General features: G+C 37.2%; 1 protein-coding gene across 3 annotated transcripts in view; it reads right to left on the bottom strand.

Moving 5' to 3' along the window:
* The window catches only part of slc25a13 (solute carrier family 25 member 13), a 44543-nt gene extending 25602 nt beyond the window's left edge, over positions 1-18941 (bottom strand). The window contains exons 1-8 of one of the 3 annotated variants that reach the window (XM_089123150.1): positions 18837-18909; positions 18288-18338; positions 18116-18170; positions 17520-17662; positions 10975-11090; positions 6765-6904; positions 4432-4578; positions 3302-3440 (exon numbers count right to left, since the gene is read on the bottom strand). In XM_089123150.1, the coding sequence (XP_088979276.1) occupies positions 3302-3440; positions 4432-4578; positions 6765-6904; positions 10975-11090; positions 17520-17662; positions 18116-18127 (697 nt within the window). In that variant the 5' untranslated portion in view covers positions 18128-18170; positions 18288-18338; positions 18837-18909. Of the gene's footprint in view, positions 1-3301; positions 3441-4431; positions 4579-6764; positions 6905-10974; positions 11091-17519; positions 17663-18115; positions 18171-18287; positions 18357-18836 lie in introns of those variants that run through there. The other 2 variants (XM_089123149.1, XM_089123148.1) reach the window with 2 other exon arrangements.
* Between the last annotated feature and the right edge of the window lie 680 nt (positions 18942-19621).

Raw genomic sequence — 19621 nt, 5'->3', positions numbered from 1 at the left:
TTGAGGTAAGCTAAAACATACCAAAAATTAATTTCAAAGTAAACTATCCCTTTAACTTTACACAGTTCTTGAACCAAAGCTGATCTGACTTCAGCTGAATTATAGCACTGTTTGCATCATTAATCATAATTGTCCTGTTTATCACAGTAAAGCTGCTTTGAAACAATCTGTTTTGCTCATTCATATATTTAGTAAATCACTGAGTCCGGGAATGTATAGGATATCAGTTGGTTGTGCAGGTTAAGTGTAGTGGTAATGAGCAGAATGAACACTGGCCAGTTAACAGTGGGATTCCCACTGCACTGGTATAGAGTGACTAGTCTGAAAAAGGCAGCAAGTGTTCTTACACAGAGCCCTATTGAATGAAGGCCAGCTCAGCTTACCCCGGCCTTAAACACGCTGTGAAGTGTGAAGAACGCTCCAATCAAAGATCACGCAGGGCATCTGTCTCTTCAACTCCCTCCAAAAACAAACACAAGCAACCGATAAGTGCGAGGAACATGCCGCCAGGAGCATTGGACGTGCCAAAAATCATATTTGATTCTACAAAAAAGTTGGCCTTTCGAGTATCGGTATGGAAAAGTAACTTAGTTGTGATCGGTAGCGATGAAATTCTGCTTTAGAATGGCCAGAAAACCGAGCCACGTTGAATGTTTTTCTACATTTGCGAGCTCTTTTTTCTATCTGCGGCCTGTGTACGAGGTGATGTGTTCCCTATTTTCCCCAGGTGGAGAGCAATCGCTGTTGCGATGACGAAACTATGCTTCGGCGTACCGCTCAAAACATACGGAACCAATCAGCTGAGGGTCAACAAGAGAAGTAGACATGGAAATTCGCACGCACAGGTCCCACCGGAGCCCGATGGCGGCCTACAGCCTCTGTGGGAACAGCAGTGGTAAATGTAGCCTCCCCACCCCTGGCCCCGGTCTCCACAGGGCTGATAGCATCGCAGCCGGGGTGTGTTCAGCAGGAGTGTGTGTGTCCAAGACGCAGAGCTTCATTGCAGCCAGACTATGAGGGCTGTTTCACAGGTCAGTAGTTGGCCAGGGAGACACAGACCAAAGGTTTTTTAAGGTTTTGGGGGATTTGTTTCAAAAATGCACTCCTTGGTGGGCTACCGACAGCTTTTCAAAGTTATTTCTCTTCTTTTAATGAGCTAAAGATGAGTTGTTAATAAATACATAAATGTAAAAAATTATTGAGCAATTTATATATATATATATATATATATATATATATATATACACAGAGATAAATATAGATTTATATATACACAGATAAATATAGATTTATATATATATATATATATAGAGAGAGAGAGAGAGAGAGATAACATTTTATATTTATTTTAAATTACACAATTTATTTAAGTGCATGACAACATATATAATATGTAAAAAAATTTAAATAGTATTTAAAATTAAATGAATCTGCGCAAGATGTACTATTTAAATACTAAAATTACACATTTATTTCGATAAAATAACACATTACATAATACAAATAATTATGGTAACACTTTACAATAAGGTTCATTTGTTAACATTAGTTAATGTAATAACTAACAATGAGCAATACATTTGTTACAGTATTTATTAATACTTGTTAATGTTAGTTAAAACAAATCCAGCTGTTCAATTGTCTGTTCATGTTGGTTCACAGTGCATTAACTAATTAATCAATAATATTAATATATTAATTTTAATAACATATTAGTAAATTTTAAAACTAATACTAACTAAGAAGATTAATAAATGAACAATACAAGTATTGTTCATTCTTAGTTCATGTTAACTAAGGTAGTTAACTAATGTGAAAGAATGAACCTTATTGTAAAGTGTTAACAATAATTATATTAATTATATTGAGATATCTTCAGCACTGCATTGTGGGTAACATCGTGTTTTTCGTGGCACATCCACGCTGCGTCCGAAATCGCATATAGTATTTGGTTTGAAACTTACTTCACAACCATTTAAAAAAGTATGTTCTATAGAGCATGAATGTGTGTAGTATGAATGATATTTGAACGTAATACATCCACCATGTAGACATTGTCATGGCGTCAGCTGCGGCGCTTCGCTACCATTCACAAATCCTCTCCCGTTGCCTCATGGGACAGTAAAGTGTCCATCCTATACAGAAGTATGTCATCCAGGTACTTTTCGCCTACTGTTTTATCAATACTATGAATTCAGGCATACAACTTGGCTCATTTATAAACTTAAAGGGATAGTTCATTTTAAAATTAATTTTTGATACGTTTTCGCTTACCTCAACGGCATTCAAGATGTAGGTGTCTTTGTTTCCACAGTAGTTTAAATTTTTATATTTTTAGGTCAAACCATTCGTGTCTATCAGTCCTATAATGGAGGTCTATGGTCACCACCTCAAAGATCATGCATAGAGAAGTCAAAATTAAACATGATTTAATGACTCTTAAATTTAAGTACACCTTGATGGCCTAAGACACGAAACGAGCAGTTTGTGAGAGAAAATGAACAGTATTTATATCGTTTTTACCTCTAGTAATCACAGCCACATCCAAGTGATATGAAGGCACGGACGCTTTGGTCTTTGCAACCATCAGAGAGCGCCGGAAGTGATCTCTTGCGCGGTTGTGAATAAAAAAAATCAACGTTGTCTGTTGATATATCGAAATCGTCTTCCATTGCAATTTCCTGTATATCTTTAGATCTTCACAGAGAAGAGTAACACTTCGCAGACCGAAGCACCCATGCCTTCAGATCACTTGGACATGGCTGTGGTTACAAGAGGTAAAAATGATAAATACTGTTGGTTTTCTCACACAAACCGCTCGTTTTATGTCTTAGGCCATCAATGTGTACTTACATTTACTAGTCATTAAATCATGTTTAATTTTGACTTCTCTGTGCATGCTCTGAGGTGGACCCTATAGACCTCCATTATATGACTGACATACCAAAAAATATCAAAATTGAAAATACTGTGGAAACAAAGACACCTACATCTTGGATGCCCTTGAGGAAAGCTTATCAAAACTTATCAAAAATTAATTTCAAAGTGAGCACTTTACTACATGTCCTTACTATAGTTATAACAGCAAATGATGCATAATTACAAGTAACTAGCCCTAAATCAAACCCTAACCCCAACTCTATAGTAAGTACATAGTTAATTATTATTACTCAGTACTTATTTGAGTAATAATAAAGTTTAAGCAATTTGTCACATACTATACATGGAAGTATGCATATTCGGACGCAGCGCCATTCAGTCTAATCAGGGGAGGAAGGACAAGTCAAAACAAAACACTAACCTTTAGTAACTTCCACATCTCTGCGGTTGCCTGCCAGGGTGGTGTAGATCTTCCTAATGAGCTCCATGTTGTTTAGCAGAGAGTTGAAGCCATTAAAGTAGGAAAAGCTGACCTGATGTGACGTACTGCCACCGGCAGCCTGCAAAATTGGCAGACGCACACACAGACATTTGCACGAAGACATCCTTTTATGAGGGACAGAGGTGATAAATAGCTGAGAATTCAATGGAGTGCCAAACGTTAATCAAGCTACAGCGCGGCGACATCTTTAGCATTTCCCACCCCACAGAGCGCTAAATAAATACATGTGTTTCACAGAGAGCCACACTGGCAATTTCAGAGGGATCCAAGCTTGAGGGCCATTTTTAATTAAGCTGTTTTATGAGAAGAGGGACATATAAAGAGGAAAACTAACATGAGGTAAATCTTTAAATAGCATCTGACAGAATGCATGGTGTAAACGCTGCCTCTGCCACTCTGATGGCATAAGAATTAAAGGAGGGAGGAAAAAGAAAACTAGGCAGTGACTAAAATGTTAAGCAGTTCAACATTAAAATTGAAAATATTTAATATATGTTTGATGACTTTAGAGACTGGTTGAAGTGTAGTATATCTGAAAGAGCGCTTGCATAGCTGTCTTCTTGAGGCCTAAGCGGGTTTGAGAAAGCGGATTGTCTCTCACTAGATGGCGCTGTGTGCTTTGCAGAAATGGTGACGTCCACCTGAAGCCACAAAACTCAGACCTGCTCTGAAGTTTCCTTAACCAAGATGTCATTAGTAAAATCCCAGCATAAACCTGGCCACAAAAAAAAAAGTATAAACCTTTATGTAGATGTGATAAAATGTTTATACCTCCTGTCTTGTTTTGCAAGGCATCTAAATTAGAGGATTGGGTGTATAGACTGGGTCTGACGAGCGTATTGTCTTTAATTTATTTCTAATGGCCTTGAAATTGTGTGTTTACAAACATCTCCCAGAATCCCAAGGTTTATGAGTCACAAATCATGGAGAAAATGACAGACTCCATGGAGTGTGTATAAAACAGACTGCTCACACACGCTTACACCTTGCAAACAAATATCTCCCGGTGGTTTATGTGAAAAAAAAAACATATTTAAAACCAAACTCACTGCAACTAAGCATTCCTCCACAAATGGTGTGAGCATGTGGGGTCTGATGGTCACCATGATGTCCCTGAAGTCCAGAGCCGTGATGGCGCCGGTCTTGACCTTGTCTCTCTGTGCAAAAGCCTGTCTGAAATGTTCAAGCTGCATCTCCTGCAACACAGTGAATGTCAATGTGTATCTGCAACAGATATAGATATATAACATGCATGTGATTTTATAACATAAACCAAGTGAGGTGTAGCCTATACTGTACCGCTGGCATTTATTATGTAAAAATGCAAATAAATAATTTTTTTAAAAGGTCAAATCAGCTCCAGATGATATAAAATGTTATATACGTTAATAAATATAAAGATTAAATTAACCCTGTGCATTGATCTGAATAAAAATGCATCAATATGTTATTGAATATATATTAATTATATTCTTTTTTTAAATCGTAAATATTTTACTTACAAAGACAATGCTTTTTGGGATCAAAACACACAATTATTGTTCATGATGTTTCCACATACATATTTTATGTATTTGTTTATTTCGCTTTTGAGACATCTGATGGAGAGGAAACATTTTTTCTCATTTTTTGTCGATTGTGCGACTTGTCTGTAACGGTTGCAGTATCGCATCAAGAGACGGGAATGACTTTCTTGCACATCTCAGGCTCTTGAGTTGTTTCTCTCTCTCCCAGCATAATTGAGCAGCCAGTCCAAAATACTGGAAATATAGGTCTGCTGTGCGAATACGGACGTGTCTTCGTATAGAAGGAACGCCTGCGCAAAAAACACTATTAGAGAAAATGTCAAAGCTTTGAATGTCAGACTCCGTGCTAACCTATTTCTGATATTATAGAAATGTCACTCTCCTCATAAAAAAAAAAAAAACTAAAATAACACAGTTGCAGATCGTTACAGGTAATTTCCCTATTATTAACCTATTTTTCACATCAAGTTACTTATTTAAATATTTGCAAATCAGTTGCTGGAAAAACAAAGATGATTTATTTAGGAAAAATACTTCTTGTGTCTTTTAAACAAGGAGGAAATGCCAGTAGCACTGTAAATAAAACAAGAGCAGAGGTAGAGGTAAATAATATCTGTATTGCATTGTGCTGCTCCAGCCACAGGCATGTGGAATTGCATAATAATTGTGGCTCTGAACCTTACAGTTTACAGTTAGTCTCTTAAAACCTTAAATTACTGCAACTGTGAGTGTTTCAGAAGCATGGTTTTTATTTAGGCAGGAGTAGAACAGAACCTCCGAAAGCCAATATTGAAACCACCATGGCATTTATTGTGCCTTTAATTGTCTTTGGATTCAAATAAAAACATTTGATGAGGCACCTCTGTTTGGGTCAATTATTTCAATTCAAGCGCTGGCATTTAAACAGCGAAACGGACTTAAAGATGTCATCATCAATGTTCAGGTTAAAGAAATGGCAAGGTGTAAACTGACGGAAGAGCCAGATTTCCGACGTGTCATATTTGCAGGAGGACATATTCGCACAGCGTCAGTGTTGGAAAGCATCCATTCATAAAAGAAAGGAAAATAATTTTGAGAATTTGTGGGTTTCATTGAGACTAAACGTTCTCATCCGTGAAGCTGCTGGTTCATTTTTACAGTGATGCTGCATCAATTCTGAAGTGGATGAAATCGATTTTGAAAATCACTCCAAGTGACCATAAAAAAAAGTTGCCAATTCAAAGAAAGTGAAATAAATGAAACAGGAAATGTGTTTTTTCATCATTTTTCAAGTTCCAAAAACAAAATTAATCCCGTCTTGGCCACAAACACAATATCGGCGTGTTTCTCGTAGTTTCCCAAAACCCATCTGGTCCAAGTTAGGTTTAATATAAAAAGCTCATTCAGATATAGCGAGCGTAGATGCAAACTTGGCACGGCGACCCCTCACACCCCCCTCTGCCCACTCTCAGGTCTAGACGCTATATTGGAAAATTTCTAGCACACCACAAATACAAAAGGAATACTGCTATTCTTCTTGTAGAAAAACTTTACCTGTTTTAGGGGAATCGCTAGACTGCTCTGAGGTTACGTCACCTAATGAGAAACAAATGCTGGCGTAGGAATATAACTCCAGTGTTTCATTAATGACTAACTAGGTCAATATGCCTCGCTGTGCTGCGGGAAAACGTGCCCAGATCTGTGTGTCAATCTAAGCGAGACCAGGCACAAAACACACCAAACAAGACATTACATCGATCCGAGCTCTGCGGCGGTGAAGTAAAGCATGTGATGGGGACAGTATGAAAGTGAGTGCGTTCGGGTGTACGTGGGGGGGGGGGGGGAGAAGAAAGAAATTAGACAGCAGTCATACCCACCAGCAGAAACTGAGTAAACTCTCCGTAGTTGAGGTGTTTCTTCCTCTCTGCGCCAAAGTGAAGCTGAACAAATTCTGAGTTCCAGTTAAAGGGGATGTGCTGGTGAATAGTGGTCTGACTGAAAACTTGTTTCACATCCTCTGAAATCAGAGATAAGCCTGGCGTCAGAAATGTCATTGTTGAGAATTGAGTTACAAAAACTATGCATTGTTAGATTTTTATGATTGTACAAGCAAAACACGTCTAAAAGCAAGGCTTATTTAGAAACACAAGGCATCCAACTGATTTATTTATTTGCATTTAAACATGGAAAAAAGCAAACTTAACACATTTTGAAAAATATCAAAATAAATATCATGTAACGTATCATATAATATAATATAAAAGTTACTAAAAAATGTTTAAGATTCTGCACTTTTTGATGTAAATAAGTACATTTAAATCACTGAATGTGACATTGTACAGATGTTCTTGCTCTTTGGATCATTTCAAACCATGCCTAAAAATATAATCATCAAGAAAAAAAAAACACTAAAACATTGTGATAATCATGTTAATTTTTCAATTCATCTGTTCATGCTGATGATATAATTAGTAATGGTGCTGTCAAAACGATTAATCGCGATTAATCAAATGCAGTTTGTATACATAATATGTATGTATATATATATATATATATATATACATACATATTATGTATATTATATATATATATATTACATACAGTATATAAACACACACACTCTCTCTCACTCATATATATATATATATATGAGTGAGTGACTGAGTGAGTGAGTGAGTGTGTGTTAATCGCAATTATCGCATCTAACATGAATGTGTATATATATACATATATATATATATATATATATACACATACACAAACATTCATGTTTCAATGAATGTTTGTGTGTGTGTGTATATACAGTATATATATATATATATATATATATATATATGTTGTGTGTATATATATACAAACAAACATTCAACATTCATATATATATATATATATATATATATATACAAACATTTATGTTAGATGCGATAATCTAAATGTTAGCGTGTGTGTGTAAATATATATATACACAAACACACAAACATAAATGATGCGATGATTGTGATTAACACACTCTTGAGATGATATATAAAGAGCCTAAGTCCCTCCCCTTCCGGTCGACCACCATGGGACCTTATTTCGGAAAAATATTGTATGGTAGTCAACGGCGAGAGACAACAAATATTTTGATCTCGTTTGAATTTTGCCCTGAATTACACATATAATGTTTGTCAATTTAAAAGATACATTTTAAAGTAAAGAAAGTCGCAGTTTGATGTAAAACCGTTGAGGTGTAAGACTGTGAAAATACGTAATTACAAAGACTACAAACCCCAAAGGCGCACATTTTCTCTCAATGAATGAAGCTAACTTTACCGAGGCTAATGTCTCTCATTGTTTCTATAGTCTTACATTATAATCGTAACGTTACGCCGTCATGCCTGAGTGTTTTGTACCAGACTGCACACACACGCGCGCAGCGGATCTTGCTCGTTGTTTCGCATCCCAGGAGATGTAGTTCATTGTGCGATTTTCACATAAATGTAATATTACTCTTCTGTTTTATGACAAACTGTGACGTTTTTGACTTTCAGAATTATCTTTTAAATTGACAAACATCATATGTGTAATTCAGGGCACAGTTCAGACGGAATAAAAAGATAAGTTGTCTCTTGCCATTGACTACGACACATAGCTATTTTTTCCGAAATAAGGTCCCATGAGCCGGAAGCTGATGGCGGGACTTAGGCTCTCTATACATGTATATTGTGTCTGTGTACACACACAAACATTTATGTTAGATGCGATAATTGAGATTAATCGACTTGACAGCACTAGTAATTAAACAATTTTATCAAATTAGGGAAAAAATACTAACCAGAAGTGGCAAAATACATCTTTGCGTTGAAGAACGTGACAATAAAAGCAAAGAAAAACGGGATTGAAAATTTTGCCGAGAAACATTCGTCATGGAGCGCAACAACTAGATTTTTTCCAATTGATGGTAAATTATGTACAGTAAGCAGTCGTACAGCAGATGCTTTTTATAGTATTACAACAGAGTTCCACTGTGGAGCCAGCCCAGACTTTTATTTTATCAGTGTTTATGAACCTGTCAACACTTCTCAGTCCTTCTTTCGTTATATCGCTTTGGAGTTGCATGGCAGCCTGCAAGTTTATTACTTCTAATTCACCTAATTGAAGTTGAAGGGGGGGGGGGGGATGCTAGACATTCATTAATTAAAACCAAAATTTTCCAAACCCATAAAAAAATAACCCTTCATAATATGACTTGCAATGACAGGGTTTATTAAATGGTGAAAAAAGACTGTTTAATGTAACAGCAAGAGACCTTTAATGCTTTTAATGACATTAAGAGGGTTATAAACGGGAGGCTCCTGTTCGCTTTAACACAGAGCGGCATTTCATTTTCCTACCCTCTGTAGTGCATCACAATAAAGTGATTTTGACATGACCATAATCTTAGTCAGAAGTTATTTGCTATTTATGTTGAGGTGACTGCAGCAGTTGAAAAACAGGTGTATGAGACAAATACTGCCTATTCTCATAACAGCTCAACCTGACGACATGAGCGACAAGAAACCTTTGAACAGCACATCTAAATAACCGCGTCATATGTATATGAAATACGCATATGTGCATGCATTATCTGATCTTATTCCCTATTGACTAAACAGGTTGATGAAAGTCTCTTTCTCTCCGCCTAGGCACTTTGGGTAGTGCATTTGAAACGAGCTGATCTGACAGGTCTCGCCTACAAAAGGCAAATTAGACTATTTAAGTCAATTAGGGAAATTTTACGCATGAGATACACACATGCATTCTTCTTGAGCCAAGTTCGTCTGCAAACATGAATGTAACTGTAAATGCAGCATTTCAAACTATTGATGTATTAAAATCCTTTGTTCTTATCAAATAACCGCAATGAATGTACAACAGAAGATTATACTGATCGTATTATGTTTGAAATCGATCTGCATTTTAAAGTGGCTGAATAAACCGTATAAAGCGTTTTACCTCAACTGATTCTGCAGGACTTCGCTAAGTGACAGGAATCTGTCTGTCCAAGCAGGAATTCAGATTAGACTATCGGTACTTCACATTAGGCCTTTGTTTTGAGGCCGGCGACTGAACTGCTTTGGAGTTAAACTTGATAACCTAATTGGATTTAGGCTTTTAGCTGATACAATTAGTGATAATTAGGCCAAAATATGGCAATTCATGTGAAGGAAATTCAAATGAATTGAAATTCCTGTGATGAAGCTGCAATCTTTAATTCTTAAAAAATCTTAAAAATATATACTAAAACTAATTATACATAACATATCTAAATATATTTAAACTGAATATACATTTTATCATTTAAATGTGCAAAACAAAAACAAAAAGAGTGTTCTTACAGAAAGTGAAGTAGCCTACCTAAAACCTTAAACCAAAAAAATACTAAAAACTTTTATGGTGGCACTTTATTTTACAGTCCTATATCCCATATATACTATGTACTAACTGGGTATAACTAGGTACTAACCATGAACCTAAACCTAAACTTAACCCCTGTAGTTACCTTATATCACCCAGTATTTTCTTAGGTAAGTACACTGTCAGTACATGCAAGTTCATGTCAAATAAAGTGCAGCCATTTTTATCATTTAAATATGCAAAACAAAACCAAGCAAAAAACAGAACAGAACCAAACCAAACAAACCCAAAAAAAACATTTCACATGTAAGTACACTTACTGAAATAAAGTGCAACCCTTTTATCATTTAAATGTGCAAAACAAAACTAAAAACAGAAAAGAAAGAAACCAAACCAAACCAAATGAACCCAAAAAACTTTTCACATGCAAGTACACGTACTGTAATAAAGTGCAACCCTTTTATCATTTAAACGTGCAAATCCAAAACCAAACGGTTGTTCTTACAGAAAGTGATGTAATAGTTAACATATTAAACAGCTTTTCTGCAAAGTAATAAAGCTAATTCTCATAGGCTGTTTGACATTGCCAAGCAACACAGCAGCTAGGCCCATTTTTCAGAATGTGTGCGGCGGACACAGGTGAACTTTTATCAACAGCTCATCCAATCAGAATTCCAAGCCTCTGTTTTATAAAGAGCATTGTACACTTACCAAAAGTGGCAACGCCATTTCCAGTTTTGTCAAAGAGCTGGAAGGTGACCATGAAGAGAGCATCCGGAGCACACAGCACCGACTCAAACGCCAGAAACTCCTGGAAGGAGATCAACCTGATGGAGACAAACAGACTTACAGCCTACATATCGTGGACACTTCACTCCACCAGCCTGGCATTACATTATTGAATGATGAGAGGGTATCACTCGCTGATTACTGCTTCTCGTCGCCAAACAAAAAAAGGTAGCACATATTTTCATTGTGAACACTTGACACTTGAGTGATTTGTTCAACTGTAATTATCAGCCTAAAATTATGATGTACAAAACATCTAAACACACAGTCCAGCTTCAATTCTAGGCCCAGAGATTAAGTGAATGACAAAACAATTTGACATAACAGGCTTTTCAGTGATCCCAATCTTGATTGAAGTGCTTCCAATTTGACTGTCAAATGTCATTACCTTACTGGAAATGGGACCAGTTCATATAAAACCCCCAGAATGGTTGGGAACTCAGTAAATCATGTGATTACAAGAGAATCAACAAAGTCATCCAGCCGTACAGTAAGGAAATGATCAGGAAGAATTACTGGTATACAAATAAAAGGACACACAATGTTTGATGTACAGGTTTATACATAATGTCTGAAATAAATTCATATATAAATATATTAACTAATATATATATATATATATATATATATATATATATATATATATATAGTTAAAAATATATGAACTATATTTATAAAATAATGACATAAATGTAAAGAAATTCATACTTTACGAAATTTATTTGGTGTGCTTTTGATTGCCACTGCACATTTCGAGAAGCCTTCGTATATTTGGCACTATTTTAAGATTATTTGATTAGTTCCTATATGTGTGCTGATTTTACAGTAAATGGGTGCTATTGTTCGACAAATAATCTAGTAAACCAACAGAAGGATTAAAAATATGATATCAATAAAAGGGGAACGCTAACAACACTACTTCTGCAAATGACTAAAAGTTTGAATCATAATGGAGAGCATGACATCAGAAAACACATAAACATGCACACAAGCCCACACACATACACACACACTCACGCGTACCTACCTCATCAAATAACCAATTTCAGCATTCATAGGAAACCCTGGGGACCGTGCAATCTAGTCTTTATTTAAGCGCAGTTCAAAGTTGCCTCAACTCCATTATGAATTTCACAAATGGATACAGCAATTACTCGAGGTCACTGCTAACGAGCAGTCCCATGCATGCATCTCTAATTTATTTCAATTTCCAGGGAGCAATGATTACATTTTCGTGGCCACTCTAATTAATTTTGTTACTGATGAAATTCAAAGGAACTGAGAATTTGTGCGCTTCCAGCATGCCAAATCAGCCACATTGTGGAGTCAAGAGTAATTCTTTTATTAACTAAGCTGACAGTAGGAGAACAGGAGCCTGCTGTTCCAGAGTGGGTGGAGAGCTACAAAGGCAATGCGCTGGGCCCAGGCGTCGATGATTAAAAACAAAAATGCAAAGAGAGATGATACCGATGCTGAAGCTTTTGCAAAAAGAAAAGTCTGACAAAACTCAGCGAGTGATTATGCTGACTTCACGTGCCACAGTGGAAGTTTCCTAGTTAAAAAGTGGACATGAACGCCCTCTCAAGATGTATTTACCACTGGGAAGCTCTGGGATAATGCTGCCTTCACGTGCTATCGGAAAATTTCCCACTTCCCACTTCTGAAGTCGGGATAACGAGCTTGTTGCGTTCAAGTGCTTCGTTTAGCCACCAGGTTTATTCTTGCCTATTTATTGGGAAATTATTATTAAAACCAAAACCTATTTAGTGCCCCATTCATTGACAACCATAAAAACATTCACTGCCATATCTATATAGTCAGCTTGCAGACTTCTGTCAAATACAGTCTACTCACCATGTATAAAACATACAATACACTTCAAATGACTTTTCATATACACTCACCTAAAGGATTATGAGGAACACCTGTTCAATTTCTCATTAATGCAATTATCTAACCAACCAATCACATGGCAGTTGCGTCAATGCATTTAGGGGTGTGGTCCTGGTCAAGACAATCTCCTGAACTCCAAACTGAATGTCAGAATGGGAAAGAAAGGGGCAATTTTAAAAAAAAAAAATTAAGCAATTTTGAGCGTGGCATGGTTGTTGGTGCCAGACGGGCCGGTCTGAGTATTTCACAATCTGCTCAGTTACTGGGATTTTCACTCATAACCATTTCTAGGGTTTACAAAGAATGGTGTGAAAAGGGAAAAACATCCAGTATGCGACAGTCCTGTGGGCGAAAGTGCCTTGTTGATGCTAGAGGTCAGTGGAGAATGGGCCGACTGATTCAAGCTGATAGAAGAGCAACTTTGACTGAAATAACCACTCGTTACAACCGAGGTATGCAGCAAAGCATTTGTGAAGCCAAAACACGCACAACCTTGAGGCGGATGGGCTACAACAGCAGAAGAGCCCACCGGGTACCACTCATCTCCACTGGAAAAATGGAAAAATGTTCCCTGGTCTGATGAGTCTCGATTTCTGTTGAGTCATTCAGATGGTAGAGTCAGAATTTGGCGTAAACAGAATGAGAACATGGATCCATCATGCCTTGTTACCACTGTGCAGGCTGGTGGTGGTGGTGTAATGGTGTGGGGGATGTTTTCTTGGCATACTTTAGGCCCCTTAGTGCCAATTGGGCATCGTTTAAATGCCACGGCTTACCTGAGCATTGTTTCTGACCATGTCCATCCCTTTATGGCCACCATGTACTCATCCTCTGATGGCTACTTCCAGCAGGATAATGCACCATGTCACAAAGCTCGAATCATTTCAAATTGGTTTCTTGAACATGACAATGAGTTCACTGTACTAAAATGGCCTCCACAGTCACCAGATCTCAACCCAACAGAGCATCTTTGGGATGTGGTGGAACGGGAGCTTCGTGCCCTGGATGTGCATCCCACAAATCTCCATCAACTATCAATATGGGCCAACATATCTAAAGAATGCTTTCAGCACCTTATTGAATCAATGCCACGTAGAATTAAGGTCGTTCTGAAGGCGAAACATAGTATTAGTATGGTGTTCCTAATAATCCTTTAGGTGAGTATATGTAGCCTAAATATGCACTACTTTACCGACAAGACAAGACGATGTAGATGTTGTGGGGAAAAAACTTGTTGAGAATTCGAGTCAGAGTAGCAGTCATTCTCCCCTCCGCTTATGGCTCGCTCAACTTGGGTATCAAAATTATCTCGAAGCTTCCCACTGGTAAATACGACTTGAGAGGGAGCGTTCATGTCCAATTTTTCCCTAAGAAACATCATAATTGTTTAAAGCAGCATAATTTTGAGTTACTGAGTTGAGCGGGTCATAAACTTTAAACAAGGCAGAGAGGAGAATGACTGCTACTGTGTTTGGTATTCTTTACTATTTTTTTCCACAACAGCTATATCGCCTTATCGTCAAAGTAGTGCATATTTATGAATAATCCTTTGAAGCATATTGTATGTATGTTTTATACGAAAATAGCCTGTATTTGTCTGAAATTCCAGCAAGCTGACTATCTAGATAGAGTGGTGAATGTTTATGGTTGTCAATGAATGTGACACTAAATAGCATTTTGTCTTTAATAAGATTTTCCTAAAAAATAGGCAAGAATAAACCTGGTGTCCTCCATGATTCCTGTTCTTTCCAAAAACAAAGCACCGAGCAACGAGCTCGTAATCACAACTTCAGAAGTGGGAAGTAGGACATTTCCAATAGCACATGAAGGCAGCATTAAAACGCATCTCTGACATTGGAAACCATTGGAAGGCAAGGAGGCACTTCTAATCACCAGATGGTATCGCTTTCATTTCAGATCAGCTTGATGGTCACTGTAATTGATTATGGAGTGTATCTGCATTAAATGCCTTCCAATCAACATACACAAAAATGAGTTGTGCATGTAGTTTCCCCAGCGCCATGCCAGACGTGAGGCTTATGATGGTTGATTAGCAGTTCCTTGACTACTACAGAACAATTACACTGGTACACAAACACACTAAGATACCGTAGCCATGTAAAACAAACTAAACCGAAGCTCAAATAATAAGCCTGACAAAGAACATTTTCCAACCATCAACTAAAATGGCACAGAACCAGAAGTGTAACATGGGGAATGCAAAAAGTTTTATGTTTCTTCAAATATGACACTGAAACGATTTAATAATGAGAACAATTCATGTGGAACTTTGGGTAAACATAACAAAAACTGGAAAATGTTAAATATGCTACAATTTAAAAGTCTGGGGTCAGTAAAAAAAAAAAGTTTTCTGAAAGAAATAAATACTTTTATTTATCAAGGACACATTCAATTGACCATAAATACATTTATAATGTTACAAAAGATTTATAGGCCTAGTTATTTTAAACTTTCTATTCATCAAAGAAAATGTATCATGGTTTCCACAAAAATATTAAGCACCACAACTGCTTTCAACATTGGTAATAATGGGAAATACTTTGAGCACCAACTCGGAGTCGGATCACGTGACACTGAAGACTGAAAATTCAGCTTTGCATCACAGAAATAAATTACACTTTGAAATCTACAAATATAGAAAACATTTATATTAAATTGTAATAATATTTCACAATATTACTGTTTTTACTGTATTTTTGTGCAGTCTTGGTGAGCAATGAAAATTTAGAAGAGGAACATACTGTAAAAACCAATACATTTGGTTACATAACATTATGCTGCTATTAATTTTCAATGTTTACGCTAATCAAAACTGAAATACTTTTGTAAAAAGCATTTCCTTGTATCTCCCAGAGGGGGCCACGCACCTTTAAATTGTGTTGTTTGTACAACCGAGAGGTGCTGGTAAACACTGTCCTTACCAGAAACACTATTTACAGACTTATTATTTCAGTGGTTTAGCGTTGTAGCTTTTATCCATGACAGGTGAAGAGAGAGCACCTTCAATAAGCTCTGGCCCTGTCATTGTCACTGACAAGCGTAGATGCGGAGGGACGCGGGCTGGTTTAGCTTTCCCTGAGTGCATACCTCAGACCAGCCTGAAACCACATGGGCACGGACTGCCATTTTCTCAGCATGCGCTCTTTACAAAGTTTTAACCCCCGAGATGCTACGGAGTTTCACACTTGAGGAGTTTTTCCATCAAAAAATGGAGAGGGGAGAAAAGATAGAGGCAGAGAAGGAGAGAACGTCTGCTAGGTCTTTGAATCAGCAGGGAAGTCTACATGTGTTGAATGACTGATTCAGAACCGTTGGCAGGATGCCGCTCAAACAGGGCTGAGTGAATAAAGGAGAAGTGATTCAGTGCCTGATGGATGTCACCATATCACTTGATTTATTCCAGCTCAGGAGGAGGTAGAAAATGCATCATGCTGTTTGTATCCATCTCATGAAACAGAGATAACCTGTGAATCATCTCAATCAGATGAAAACCTACCTCGGTTGTGAAACACTTGGTGTTAGCTAAAAAAAAAAACATTGGATTCGGCACCCACACAAACAGAGCTTTTAGCGCTTGAAGCTTTATGATTTTGAATACATTTCAATAGTATAGCAAGCTTCAAAAATATGAACTGCCGTTAGACCTTTCTCATTGCAATTCTGGGACGAAGGCCTCGAAATGAACGTTTTTTCATTTGCAACATTCCGAAATCCTGACGGCATGAAGGTCCTGACCACAGCCGCCACTACAACCAAACCTCAGAAATCCATATATATCCAGATCTTTCTTTCACTAGCTCAGTAACCTACATGCATTGTGTGAATAATATTCAAAAAATCCAAAGATAAACCGAAAAACATAATCTTGATTAAATCAAACAATCCCCCTAATTTTTTCCTCAAAGCCCTGCAAATAAATAAAAAAAATCATGTTCTGAAAGAGAGCTCAAGCCATGATTCCCTAATAGTTATCCGTTAATAGCTGAGATGCAGCAATTTATCCATCCTCAAAGTCGCACAAAGCAACGAGAGCTGAATGGCACAGGCAATTACAGTGCGTGTGTACCTCTCCCGGTCTATGGCAGCCCTAATAATGCGTGCCGCATGACCACATGCACGCGGCCCGGCTGGTTGCCATGGTAACGCACAATCTTTTTGGACTTACGCTTGCGTATCATTGGCTATCATTATGTATCATTAAAAGCATACATATTAATGCAAAAGGGGGCCGAGCCGTGCTGCCTGAAAGGAGCGGCACCTGAACAAAGTGTGGTGTGTTAAGATGTCTGACCCTTCATCCTAATGCAGGATTAAAAGCGGAAGATACCGCCGCATAATCCACATCCATTTCACAGCAGATGCTTTGTTTATGAATCAAATGAACCATGAACTGTAATTTACACAAGTCGTGAATTATTAATGAAAAACACACATTTAAACTGTGTGTTGGTCATTGTTGTTTGGTTGCACTATTTGATTTGTTTTTTAAACTAAAACCTGCGGTTCAAGTGCAACTCAAACTTTTATCAGCGGCAATAGAAATAAATACTAACCCATCTTTGGTCTGGTCCAGAACGCCTGCCAGTAGAACGGTGGCCTCCTTGGACAGCCTTATGTCTGTTTGTGCATGGAGGAACTTTGACACGAAGTCCTCGGGGGACATGTGGTGCTCTCCATTCTTCTCCACACTGGCATACTGTGAAGGAAAAGAAAGCTGGGCTAATATTATATATTTAATGCTGAGGACACTGCAGTACAGAATAGATTTTGTAGACTAGCATGATAAACGAGAAAACTTAGTATTCCAATGTACAATGTAGTATTCCATGAAAAGTAGCCTATCACATCTCAAATCACATATTGCATTGATCACAATAGTAATCATAAAAATTTAGTATTAAAAACCCGAGACAGAATAACCAAAGAAAAATGATGTTCACAGTTAAGGACAACGTGAATGAAAACAACATTATTTTACCATCATCCAGATGGTAAACCAGGTTGATTATTGAAAGGAATATTAATTAAGCATGTGTTAGTTTTTTTTTTACAATTTGCTGTTAGATTTATTCCTTAAAATAAGTTATTCATGCAAAGTTTTTTCTCGTGCTTTTAAGGAACTCTGCTTCGTATATTCATGTGAACTTACTAGGAGTTCCATACAGTGTTCGATGCATTTTTAAATTAATCCTCAGGTTTTCTTTCTGTAATGAGAAATTTATTAAATGGTTACATCAGATAAGGGGTATATCTCATAGATGTTGGGCTACGTTGCCATCCCTTTATTTACAGACTCTCAAGGGAGATACAAGGCGACATACCTTCAAGAAAATGGACTTGAGCTCTGCTGGATCAGCCCTCTTTATCATTACCTGTAGACATAAACACATAGTGATCTACATAACAGATCTACGTATACATTACGCCCAGTTCTGTCTAACATTATTTTAGGATAAGTTAGTATATATACTCCACTGGTAATGATGACCATTGGTGTTATTATAATTGTTAAATGCATCTTACATCCAAGCTGACTTCAGCGATGTTTAGCATCGTAAACCCCATGACACCCATTCAAACACTCGGACAGTGGACAGTCTATCTACAGGGGTTTGATCCTTCATCAGAACTCACTGAAGTGCTCTTATGTCTCAATGTCATTGACAGACGCTAACATTCACACAGGACATTAGCAGGCTAACTAGCTCTGTCACACCGGCTACTGTATACTGAAGGTTATCAGTTAATCCGCGTTTCTCCAGTGTGCTGCGATGATGTTTTCTGGACATATGCGTATGCTTCACAATCAAACACTGCGCTTCCTTCGTCTGGAGAAAGCGACTATGTTTCTGTGCGAGAATAGCGCTTACCTTTGCTGCCATGACCAGCTAACGCACAACTATCAACAGGAAGACTTCTAGACTAGAGCTTGATGACGTTTCCATGGAGATCACGTGCGGGACGGTAGCTGCTGGTGCGCCGTGCGCGTGGAGAAAACAAAAGCGGATGAAACACTCACGTTGGTTGTTGCAGTAGATTGTCGTGAATAATATATATTAATTTATTGGACAGTGACTACTCTCACACTTTGTAAGGATATTAATCTTATTAGTTTATCAAATTTTAAATAATTTTACTGCTTTGGTTTGAACAAATGACGTCATTTTCTGGGTGATCATCATCACTATCCACTACACGCTAACTTTTCACAGAAATATTTTTGGTGTTTCGAATATTTCAAACAAAACATTTGATATCACTTTTTTTTTCCCTGTGGCCTCAATTTTAAATCCTGATAGTCTTGTAATATTTAATAAATTAAAACCCATTCTTACAAAAAGCCTAAACAAAAAAGCCATTCATGGCAGCATCCTACAGGAAATTATATCATTTTGGTAAGAAATCAATTATAAGCAGTGTAGTGGTGTTAATGAATATGTTCTGCCTTCTTTGCTTTGACTCACTCTAACATATAACTACAGAAATCAGTGTGATAATTTAATTAAATGAACTAAAAATATCAAAAATTAACTTTCATGCTAACAGTCAATGCCTTACTGAGCAATGTCTAATATTAGCTCTTTATTTCCATTATAATTTAAAGTTTTAGTGCTTGAGCTTGACCAGACCCAAATGAAATGCCAGAATGGACTGT

This window comes from Pimephales promelas, chromosome 18, assembly GCF_988280905.1.
Source record: "Pimephales promelas chromosome 18, fPimPro1.hap1.1, whole genome shotgun sequence".
NCBI lineage: Eukaryota > Metazoa > Chordata > Actinopteri > Cypriniformes > Leuciscidae > Pimephales > Pimephales promelas.
Note: the sequence above shows the minus strand (reverse complement) of the source record. Positions and strands in the feature narration are given on the sequence as shown.